Below are 12683 nucleotides of genomic sequence, written 5' to 3'. Positions count from 1 at the left end.
ATAATTGAATTTTTAAGACCATTTAATGGACTTAATTTCCATGAAATTGTTCAGCAGATTTGGATCTCATTTAAACATTGGGCTCTACTGATTACACGGCTTCGTTTACTCTGTGCAAAAGACTAGTGCATTTATTGTTTTGAAAAAGTCCTCGACTACTTCACATCTAATGTTTCATTCCTGATTTAATGATTTCTTGATGTATAAAATGTTACAAGATTTTTGGTAAAAGGCTTATTAAAGTTTTGGAGACAACTGCATGTTGAAAGGATTTCTGGAGAATGTTTCACCAAAGATCTCCTTTCTAAGTGGTAGTAACTAATTGAAAACCCCTTCTATGCATACACGCAAGGAGAGTTATTTTTCCTTACATAACACATAGCATTTATCAACACTGCATTTTATATTAATCACAATCAAACATATCCTGCAACATCTTGCATAGTAAATTGTGAATAGACTGACTGTGCTGTTACCTTTCTCTAGATGAACATTTATTCCTTCATTTCCCATCTTCTAAGTGATAAGCAATCAGTAAGAGGTTATTCTGCCCTAATTCAGGATGTTGTGATTTCTTTAGACTTTTGATAAATTATCTTTCCAAGAACCACTGGGTTGTTTACTGGCCTTGAAAGGCTGTACTGATGAGACCACTCCTATCTGTATAGCTTGTTTCATTTTAACCACTTCAGTAGATCTGTGAGTTCACTGCTTTCCTGTCAGTTGCTCTCCATGTATCATAGTATCATCATAGTATCATAGTATCGAGCGAGTTGGAAGGGACCTTAGAGATCCAACTCCCAGGATTCGAGCCTTCTGTGTGGCAAAGCGGCACTTCTACCACTTGCGCCACAGGGGGGATTCGAACCGGGCCTCCGGTGTTGCAAGTGGCACTTCTACCACCGTGCGCCACCGGGGGCAATGCTAGCATTTATCCTCATGCCTCCTACTTTCTATTCTTCTATTAGAAAACTCGGAGTCATTGTGAAACTTTTCAGAAGAATTGGTTCACTTAACCATTTCTCTGCTTCAGCTAACCACACTAGTAATTTATATAGCACCATCAGTACTTTCCTTTTGTACTTTTGAACAAAAACTTCTATATGTTCTATACTTCCCTTGGAGGATCCTCCAACATCTTTTAAAACAAAGAGATGCTCTACTGTAACAAGTTCTTCCATAGGGAATTCAAGGCACATGCAGTATACTTACTAGCCTTGGCACTCAAAGGACAGTATTACATCTCAGTATCCTCTCAGCTTTATTATTCTAATGTGCTTTAAAAAGCTTCTCATGCTTTTCTTGGTTTGTAATGATAACATTGTGGTTTTCCTAAATTTTGCTTGCATTGCAGTGATTTTATGCTAATTTGCACAAATCCTAAATTGCTTGCTAGACCAAGACTTTGTATATGCTTTATTTTCTTTCTAATGCCATATATATATATATATATATATACATATATATATACACACAAGAATAAAGTATCAACATATATTTTAGATAATCAAGGACTCTTTTTTTTTTAATAAGTAGCATACATAAACTTTTAGTTGTTTAAGTAGAAAAATAAAGTGTATATCCATCTTGAAGGATGTAAGGCCTGTATCTGCAAATTGTCTAGGGACAAAATCAGATATTGAGAATATGATGCCATTTCAATGGCCTTTAAATAACAGCATTTAACGCTATCCTAGTTTACACTCTTTTCACAAAATTTTGCATTCCTTCCTTTATTGTAAGTTTGTCAACTAGACAGCGTCCTGTAGTAAAAGTAATCCAAATCAGCTTCTGCTCCATCGTGACAGTTTGCCAGCCTACAGGAAGCTATCTGTAGTTTACTTTTTTCCACCACAATGTTTATGGTTGCCTTCGTCTTTGCCTTTACATCTTCTTTAGTTCCAGCACTTTGGTTATGTGGCAGTGCAGTCCTAAGTTATTATTTTTATTAAAACTTGATGTATCACTTCTGTCAGACAGAGTTGGTTGCTGATACAGTTTGTTAACTAACAAAAGTTGTCTTAGTGCTTTCCCTACCCCTTTCATCTAGCTTCTGGATTCATTTCAAAGAATTTGTACATTTGTATTACAGTGGCTCATTTACTACCCTCCTACTGATTTGTTGTAATACTTTTATTTAAAATGAAAACTCCAGATGAACTATATTATTTGGATATGATTTTCATTTACACAAACTCCTTAGGACTCACAATAAAGCATAGGTGGCCGACCTTTTGGTTTGCCTGGGCAACACTACATGAAGAAAAATTATCTTGGGCCATGTAGGTTGCTCCAAAAGTAATGCCACCATGAAAGTGACAACAGACACAAACTGCACAATAATACTGTATGAATAAATTCTCAGACACAAAACACTGAATTTCTAACATAATCTCCACTGGCGGCTGCAATTCTCAGTGAGCTCTCAAAGTATTCCTCAGGGCTATATGATTAAATTTTACTATTCCTATACTTCATCCTTCAGAATAGTTGTTCACAAATGTTTGTGCTGCCAAAAAGAGATGACAGAAGTAAGACATGGCTAGGAAGTGAGGGTTATTTCTCTCTGGTAAGAGAAGGCTTACAAAAGTCTGGTAAAGAGACACACCAGTTTTTTAGTCACAATTTTATACATTCTATTTAAATATGCACAAGTAGCGTATTTACATTGAAAACAAATTTAGTCACAAATAAATTGAAACACTGATGTTTTCTCCAGCAATCTTAAAGCCTATTCTCAAATTCATTTATCAAAACAAAGCACAGCTGCATATTTTTGCCAATTACAGGCCTGTGTTTACCCAATATATTAAAATCCATAAACTTATTTGCATTAAATTGAGCTGGCACTGCACAGCCCTCTCGTTGTGCCCTGGTTTCAACCCAGATGGGGTAAAAGTGCTCTGGTGTACAGCTGGTGCTGAGGGTCTGTGATGGGCCACTTCGTGGGGCAGAGGCAGAGCTTTTTCAATGATGGCATGGGGCTGATGTCAGCCATGGTGTCCATGTCCAAGATGGGGCCTCAGGTTGGACATGCCTGCATTAAAGCATACCTACACTTGACCTTATGCTAATCTATTTTTAGGTCTCTACTTCAGGGAGATTTTACTGATCAAAATTATTTCTCCACATAGTTTACTTGGAGTTTAACAAATCCTACCTTTTAAAAACCAATATTTATTTATTTATTTATTTACAGTATAAGGTTTTATTATTTTAATACAAGAGATTATTCATTTGAGTAACAAGTATTTACTGGAATTTTCCCAGCCTATGGTTGTAAGTTACCTTACAAACTTTACTGTATTTTCTATCTCATCACATGAGGTCATGGAGGTACTGGAGCAGGTCCAGAAAAGGGCAACGAGGCTCGTTAAGGGCTTGGAGAATCAACCCTATGAGGAGAGACTAAGGAAGCTGGGGCTGTTTAGTCTGAGGAAGAGGAGGCTGACGGGAGACCTTATTGCCATCTTCCAGTACCTGAAAGGTTCTTACAGTGAGAGTGGGGCAGGTCTCTTCTCACTAGTGACTTGTGACAGGACGAGGGGAAATGGCCTCAAGTTGCGCCAGGGCAAGTTTAGGTTGGATATTAGAAAGAACTTCTTTACAGAAAGGGTGGTTAGGTACTGGAATGGGCTCCCCAAGGAGGTGGTTGAATCGCCATCCCTGGATGTGTTTAAGAGCCGCTTGGATGTGGTACTCAGGGATATGATTTAGCAGAGGTTTGTTGTTGTTTTTTAAGAGATAGGCTACTGGTTAGGCTGTGGTTGGACTTGATGATCTTCAAGGTCTTTTCCAACCTGAGTAATTCTATGATTCTATGATTCTATGATCTTTGCATCTTCCATTTGCTTATCATCCTTTACCAAGTTGGCCAGCCCTTTGGCCCCTAAACTAATTAAAAACATGAAATAAGCCATTATTCCAATAAATATTAATGAGTTAGCAATTACTCAAAATAAACAAGCCACTCAGAAAGTTGTGTTGCATTTTCTCATCTCAGGATGAGTTATTCTACAAAAAATGCAATAGATGGCCAAAGTAAATAAACGTTTGGGACTTAAACTCTTAGTGAAAAATGATTATGAGCAGTACTTCATTTAAATATTTTCTATTAAGTATTTCAGCTATGTGGGCAAGGTCTTCAAGTATCAGCTCCCCCACACCCAAGACAATGATCTGCTGAGGACCTTCATTTCCCACTGACAAATGCAGTCAGTGGAAAAAAATAAAGTAATATACTGAGTTACAAAGTGCATATTTGGATACTACAAGCAAACACCATGACTTAGATGTACTACTTCTCTTTGCAATGTTAAAAGAATGCATTGAATTAGAAAATTGTGTGCACAGTCTTCCTCACATAATTTGGAAATGGTAACAGATCTATGCAAAGATGAGTAGCTCTCACCTCTTGAGTAAGTATTGCAATCAATAAATGATGGATTTTAAAGGAAAAGATCAATCAACTGAAAAACTATTGTGTATAACTTTGTATACTGTCACTTTATTGTATTCTAAGTCCTGTGATTCAGATAATTATTTTTTTTTAATTTTTTATTTTTTATTTTTTTTTTATTGCCCCACCCCCAGAAATCACAGAAGACACGATCTTCTTCTCAGGGGACATAAAACATACCAAGATGGTAAAGTAGAATACCTGACTAACTACACAAAAGAAATTCTTATTCCAACTTGGACCACAGAGACGCACCAGCAAACATTCTCTGACTTCTTTTTAAAGTAATGACAGATCGCTGTATTATAAATAGCTTCAACAATTGTTTTCTCTTTGATGAACAATTTAAAAGCACATTATACATTTTATGTGCCTTCTGCTTCCCATAATACTAAACATCAGAAACTCAAGCTCAGTAGGAACTGTCAACTTGAAACTATTACATTTCCCAATTCTCAGGTAAATATTAATAGCAAATATTGTTAAAATGCAATTAAATTACTGACTTACAAGTTCAGTTTTGTGATATTTGAGCAAAACATTGCAAAGACTTTTCACATAATAAAATCATTTAAAGTTGTCTTAAATTCTAGATGCTTTCAAAAGTTTTCCAGTACTACTGCATTTGCGTGTCAAATGTTTTCTTGTTACATATGTCTACAAATGTATGTTAGGAAATGCTAATCAGTGATTTTAGGTTATAGAATCACAGAATATCCTGACTTAGAAGAGACCCACGAGGATCATTGAGTCAAATTCCTGGCTCCAGACAGGACCACTCAGAATTCAAACCCTATGACCACAAGTGCTGTCCAAAGTCTCCTTGAATTCCAGCATTTAGGGCCATGCCCACTGTCCTTTAGAAGCCTATTACATGCCCAATACCCTGTGGTGAAGAACTTTTTCCCTACATCCAATCTGATCCTCCTCTGACAGAACTCCAGGTTGTTCTCTTGAGTTCTGTCACTGTCATCAGAGAGCAGAACTAAATGCTGCTCCTCTGCTTCTCTCCTGAGCAGCTAATGTTTTCATTTTGGAACAATTTATATTGTTCAAAATCAAAACCTTCTATCCACTGTTTAAAAACAAAAACTATTTTAGGTTTTTTTTTGTTTTTTTTTTTTGTTTGTTTTTTGGTGTTTTTTTTTTTGTTTTTTTTGTTTTGTTTTTTTTTTTAAGATTACTGCTATTGTCCCTGTTCAGACATCCAGTTAAGAAAAAGTTGTTCACAAAACCATATTTTGGAGTTTCTGATTTTGGCTTTACTTATCACTCTATAACAACAATCATTGCTTAAACCACAGTGCTGGGAGAGCCACTTTATATTACTGTACAGTTTTATCCACAAAGATTATTTCCTAGTTTGTTTGTTTTTTTTCTATTACCCCTTTTTTTGCTATATATCAATAAAATACTGGTGCAGGAAAATATGCCAGAACTTCAAATGATCTAAGGAAAAATACAGAGATGCATAATAAATATAGGGAAATTAAGCTAACTCATGCAAAATGCCTTGGGTGATTCAACTGAGGGAAAGGAGTGAGATATTACTACCATTACATTTTACTGAATAGCTCTTTTCTATATCACATCCAATTGAAAACAAAACCTTAACATTATAATTCTTTGGGAATTAACAGATTATTATTCTGCAATAAAAACAAGAATTCTGGATACAGACTGGGCTGCTGGAGAGAGTCAAGTGAAAAATATTAATTATAAAAATAGCATCAATACTGCTATCTGAAAACTTGCTCAGAATTTGTTCGAATCACTATAGCATCTATATAATCTCTTACTAGAAAAAAAGTCTTAAAAAATGAATTACATTTCAGTTGTGTACTTCTAAGAATTACGACCTGTTGACAGTCTCAGACTCAGATTAAATCTAGTTATGGGGACAAGGGAAAAACTGGACTAAAAAAATCACTTGCAAGTCATTTTTTCTCCCCTTCCTTCTCTATGAATTAACAAGACCATATAGAGCAGGACAAGCAATATTGTGTAAAAAGAAGAAAACTAGCAAGCGAATGTTGGAAAGTAGCAGAGTCCAATGCTTCCCAACATCACTGTTCTGACATTAACCTAGAGAATTACCCAGGTCATAGAGAAAGGCCAAAGGGAGCTGAATTATACAGCACAAAGAGGTATTTCAAAAGGAGCAAAGGAACAGAAATCAAGTGCTATGTCAAGTTAAGAAAATAACACTACTGCTAAGGATCTTGTTGCTATTTGTCTTCTTAGTACCTGCTTAGTTACATGCTTAGTACACCCTTTGAATTTCCTCTTGACTGAAGAAAGTAAAGACTAATGAATGTGCGCACACGGCCTTTTTAACCGCAGAAACAGTATTTTGTTCTTTCATTTCACATTTACATTGCTACCCTCGCAGAAGAAGCAGAATGTTAAGTTTTTAAAGGAGCAGAACAAGCATCACCTTGATCACAATATCATTCTCACCACTTCAATAATAGCAACAGGAAAACTTATTTACAGAAAAGGAAGGAGAAATGTTACCTAACTCCCACCATAACTCCCTAGCTCTAGTGCTAGTGCAGGCTATCACAACATAATAGACAGGAAGAACTTCCTTGCTAAAAAGAGAACCTTACGTTATGCTCTTCACAGAGAAAACACTTGCCAATTTATTTTGGTCTCTAACTTCAAACCTTTCTGAACGCAGAAATACTGAACATAGTTCTACTGATCAATAACCAGTCATCCAAAAAATCCTTTAGAAGCATGATGTATTTAGTTTTAGCATCTCTCTGGAAGTACTGCCAAGTACTTTCCCTTTAACTTTAGTTATGGTTAATATGAAAAAAAGAGGGGAAAACAAAAAGAGGAAAAAACAAACAAACAAACAAAAAAAAACAAACAGCAACTGATTAAGCTGAACTGAAGTGAATCTATTAACTAGTGTTCTCTCGGCTCAGGAATTCTTGTGTGAAATTTCCCCTCACCAAATTTATTAAAATAAGCTGCAAGTTCTACATCTTCTTGCTATGAAAACATGACCTTTTGTGGGCTGAATTCTTTGACAAAACAAAGTTAAGATTTTATGCTGCAGAAATCATAGAAAAAAATAAAAAAGCCTCGTGAAGGCCTGCACAAATATAGGTGAGCACTCAAAAATAAACAAAAATGTGGCGGGGTGGGGAAAGAAACAGTAAAATGTAACACCAGGAAGTAGAATCATGCTTATGAAATTTCAACAGACGTGAAGCACAAAACAGTCCATTTAAATGGCATAGCCAGCATAAAATGCTCATTTCTATCTATTCAGACACCTGCATTGCATTCACTGCTTTGGCATCTCAGTCCTTTAAAAACTGTATTAAAGCTGAGACAAGAATAATTGTCAGAGAATATTACGAAGCGAAGAAGTAAACTGTAAACAAAAATGATTTTAAACAAGAAAGTCATAGATGAAGTACATATGAATTGGTGAAAAATATAAGGAGTTAATTAAGGATCTCTAAAAGAAAGGAAGCAAAGTGAGAATTTTAACACTCAGAGAGGGAAAAGAAGCAACTGAGGCACAAGTGGCACAGAGTTTAGTACAGTTTACTATTTTTTCCTGGAGAAATCATTAGACTTCAGTGAGCAACAACATTCAGCTGAAATCCAAAACAGTAAGTCAAATACAAGTACACATGAAATCAAAAGCATGTGCGTAAATTCATGTACATTCCAAATTCTACCTCCTCATCTCAAAATGAGCATATTCTTCCTTGAAAAACCTTAAAGCAGGACAAGATAATGAAAATGGATTAAAAATAATAATAATAATAAAATAAAAAATAAAAAAAAATCACTACAGTAACCTACTTCATGATAATCTGCAGAAATAAATATTACTCCAATATAGTGCTTATGTAAAGTTGAAAACATTACAAAATTCTTCTTTTCCTTAAAATAACAGCATCAACCTACACCTTATAATCAACACTTTCTCAGTTAGTGTGAAAAAAAAATAAATCACTAAAAAAAAAATAAATCACTAAAAAATATCAACTCTATTAAGAAATTACTCAACTTTCAACAAACACTTTCAGGTTTGTTTGTTTTTTGTTTTTTTTTTATTTGAGAAAACTAACTTTTCACGTTCAATTAGTAATTTGGAAAACTTTTGCATTTTGATTTACTGATGAATATCAGAAATATGACCTATGTTATAATGTGTCTACTTTAGCGTGTTCTAATGACACACTAATCCCTGCATTTATTCATTTATTTTTGTTTGCTTTTAGACAGTGTATAAACTGAAATCCTAACAATATCTGTATTCAAGTCTACACTTTTGGGAGAAATTCCCTTATTTCAGATAGTTTAATTTCTACTCATGATTCTACGATTCTCAACATTCAGAAGATTTTGTTACACATTTTTCTCTTGAATCATAAAAATGCTCAAAATAATGCTATGCAAATAACTCGGTCTACAGTTTGTTTATTCACATGTAACAGAAAAGTTGGTTAGGCTAATCTGAAGATAAATCACATACTGTGTCTGTGTGTTGCCACTTGCTTTTCAATTGTGTACAGCTAAGAGAATGCTTGCTGTGCAAATGCTTACACTAATAAAATCCCCAATTATTTTGCTTAAAATAACCTAATCAATCAGGTCGCTGACTAAAATTTTAAATGAAAGTTTACATGACAAGAATATTTTTGTCTTAGATGGCAAATCTTAAAGCAAGTGAACATAGATTTGGTTTTGGTACTGGTTTGCTGACATCTCCTTCTGCAGTCCATCTAGCTTCCTGAGCTTGAACTGTGTGTCTAAATAGCTCAAGGATTTTGAAGGAAAGGAAAGGTGCATAACACACACATTTCATAACTCCATCCATCTTACAAATTCTCTGTAATATCTGATGCATAGAACAAAAATAAATGATATGCAAATACGGTTTCACTGGAAGACCAGGAGCCAAGAAATATCTCCTCCAACACATTTGCAAGTAAATCTGAAATAGATATGAATTGCTTTATTTTTTCATATTACATTTTTGAAGAAATGTGATTTATTCTGTGCTAATGCAATGTATTTTATAAGGCCATCTATAGCTACATAAACAGCTAAATATAGCATTGTACCTGTGAAAGAAATATTATTTAAAATTTGGGATGATTAATTCGTGTGGAATTCCTCTGGTCACAATAGAAGCAAAGCCTTGGTGTTTTAATTTCAATATGTTCTGTCTCTATTAGGGAGATATCTCAGATAAGATGTGAGGTAAGACTAATTTAGAGTGGCTTAAATCATATGGCATTTGCAGACTATGCTTGTACAGAACAGTTCCATTCTTCCTCATGGAAGTGAACAAATTAATTCTTCCCCCCCACCCTCCAGGTCTTCTTCCTGTTTAAGGAAACTGTTTAGCAGAAGCTTATTATTTGTTAAGTTCAGGGCAGAATGCCAACTCCAGCAGATAGAGACAAGTTGGAAAATGATTAATTGCCCACTTAAGGCAAGAATTAACTTCTACTCAAGTCAACATTTCAATTAAAGATATGTATACACATATATCAAAGATACATACAGATGTACTGAATAAAGGCCCTTTACAGTTCAGCTGTGACAGTGAAGAATACAAGGAGGCACTGGTTACACCAAGACACCACAGACTAGTACAATCCACATCTGTGTGCAAGAATGTCAATTACATCATGGATTTATGTCATACAATCACTTGGGTTAAAAAAAACAAAAACAAACAAACAAAAAACAAACCACAACCTTAAACACCATCCAGTTCCAACTCCCTGTTGCAGACAAGTTTGTCACCCACCAAATAAGGCTGCCCTGGGTCCCATTCAACCTGATTTTGAATGTCTCTATGGATAGGGTATGCACAGCTTCTCTGAGCAACCTCCACCAGTGTTAAAATTGTTCCCCCTTGTGCTATCACTATCTGCATTCAAGTGATATACACACAAAGTATTTAGAATGTCTTCTCCTTAATGTGGAAGTGATTTCTTATCTGATTATCTACACAAGCACGCTTTAGGGCCAAACTTGGAGCACATATCTTACGCATTTGTGCAGGACTACGTAAAATGTCATTTTTACAATTGCAAATAGGCTACCTCTCCATTTTTCAAACTTACTGATGCATTTTCTCTAAGCAAGACTCATATTTGCCAATTAAGCAAAGTACTTTTTCCTGTCACATTACCACGTATGATACAATATCTGATCTTACCTCTCCATTCTCCAGTGGATGGATCTTAGAATAATAAGAGGTGCATATAACTTCATCATCTTTTATATAGGATGGAGTTCCAGGACGGGGATGAATGTTGTAGCGTGTCAGGCACTCACTATCTGTAATAGCATAATACTGCCACGGCTGATAGTCTACACCATCCAGAGAACGCTCTAATATCCAATTCCCAGGTCGAGGTGAATTAGCTGCTTTCACAATAACATATGCAATCTGGAAAATCTGAAAAAATAGAAATAGTGTTAAAATATATATAAAGATGCAATTAAAAACTTATCAAAATTTCTTAATAATTGCAAACTAAGAAAATAAAATATAATAAACATTCATTGGTTTGTTGTTTTTTTCCCCACTAAAAATGCAATATGGTCCCAGATTCCATTGAAAATCTTTAACTAGAGAAGTAAACTCTCCATCATTTTTCTGGAAAAAGATTTGTTGAATTAGGAAAGAATAAACTTTGCAAATAGAATTTTAAAGCACTTTAAATGTGAGGTAACTTAGTAAATAATTGCTAAGCTGTAGTTTCAACCATATGGTTGGAAAGCTTATGTTCATATATTTACAATTTGAATAAATGACTTTGTTTGTTATTTATACACATACACCTCCTGCAATGTCTGAGAGGTACCAAACTGTGCTGCAATTTTATTGCTCTTAAGTAAAAACATAGGTTTAAGCCACTGAAAAGTAATCACATCTGACTGAAATAATTCTATAAAACATTACTTATATCATGTGACTCAACACAGTAGCTTTAATTCTATAGGGTAGAAGTGCATTAACTACCACTATAAACAGAATGCAAGCATGTAGACAGCACTCATTATGTTCCATTTCACACGCCTTTTCAGTTGATTTATCTAGGTTTATTTCAATTCACAGGTTTGCTGGAATGCAAGAAAACCAATACATTTTACATTGCAGAATGATGTATGTTAGTGACACAGTATTACTGTATTTTAGCCAAGTAACAACTAGGTGTTAGTGAGGTAAAATTGAAGCTAAGGAGAGAAAGCAACTATTTTCATTAGGGGAAAAATAAAAGAAGAAATAAAAAAGCAGAAATAGAGCAAATTTATATTTCTAAGATGCAACTCTATAAGTCTTTATATGAAAATACCACAGCACATCATGGAAATAATAGCTGTGATGTAATACTTAAAGTATTAACACTTAATGCTCCCTATGTTAGTGACAGTTTTAATGTTGTTGAGCCTGTGGCTGCAAATGATAAGGCTATATCCCTGTGGGTAAGGATAAGAGACAACAAGGTGGACATACTGGTGGGGGCCTGTTACAGACTGCCTAACCAGGATGAAGAGATGAATGGGGTGTTCTACAAGCAGCTGGCAGAAGTCATGCAATCACCAGTGCTTGTTCTCATAGGGGACTTCAACTTCTCTGATATATTCTGGAAATACAATAGAGCATAGAGGAAGCAGTATAGGAGGTTTCTAGAGTCTATGGAAGATAACTTCCTGATGCAGCTGGTAAGAGAACCTACAAGGGGAGGTGCTCCACTAGACCTGATGTTAACAGAGAAGGACTGGTGGGAGATATGATGGGAAGGAACTGTTTTGGGCAGAGTGACCACAAAATGGTAGAATTCTTGATTCTTGGTGAAGTCAGGAGGGGGCCAGCAAAAGTAAAGGTAAAGGGGTCCAGGAACGTTGGTTGCTCCCCAGGAAGAAAGCCCTACAGGCATAGGCGTAGGCAGTTCTCATATAGCAAGATGAGCCAGTGGGGAAGATGATCAGCATGGCCAAACAGGGAGATTATCCTAAGGCTCCAGAAGAAAAAGAGAATCTAACTGCTGTAGAAGTAGGGGCAGGGAACTCAGGGAGAGCACAAAGTTGTTAGGGTGTACAAGGAAAAACTTATAAAGGCAAACGCCCAGCTTGAACTTAACTCAGCCATTAGAGGAAAAAGATAACAACAACAACAAAAACAAAACAAAACAAACAAACAAAAAACCACCACCAAAACCCTTTT

General features: G+C 35.4%; 1 protein-coding gene across 2 annotated transcripts in view; it reads right to left on the bottom strand.

The window, feature by feature from the left end:
* LAMA2 (laminin subunit alpha 2) overlaps window positions 1-12683 on the bottom strand; it is a 308934-nt gene that overhangs the window by 214072 nt on the left and 82179 nt on the right. For both annotated transcript variants that reach the window (XM_072332884.1, XM_072332883.1), the window contains exon 4: window positions 10668-10910. In XM_072332884.1, the coding sequence (XP_072188985.1) occupies window positions 10668-10910 (243 nt within the window). The remainder of the gene's footprint in view (window positions 1-10667; window positions 10911-12683) is intronic.

Source organism: Excalfactoria chinensis, chromosome 3, assembly GCF_039878825.1.
Source record: "Excalfactoria chinensis isolate bCotChi1 chromosome 3, bCotChi1.hap2, whole genome shotgun sequence".
Lineage (NCBI taxonomy): Eukaryota > Metazoa > Chordata > Aves > Galliformes > Phasianidae > Excalfactoria > Excalfactoria chinensis.
This window is presented reverse-complemented; position numbering and strand designations above follow the sequence as displayed.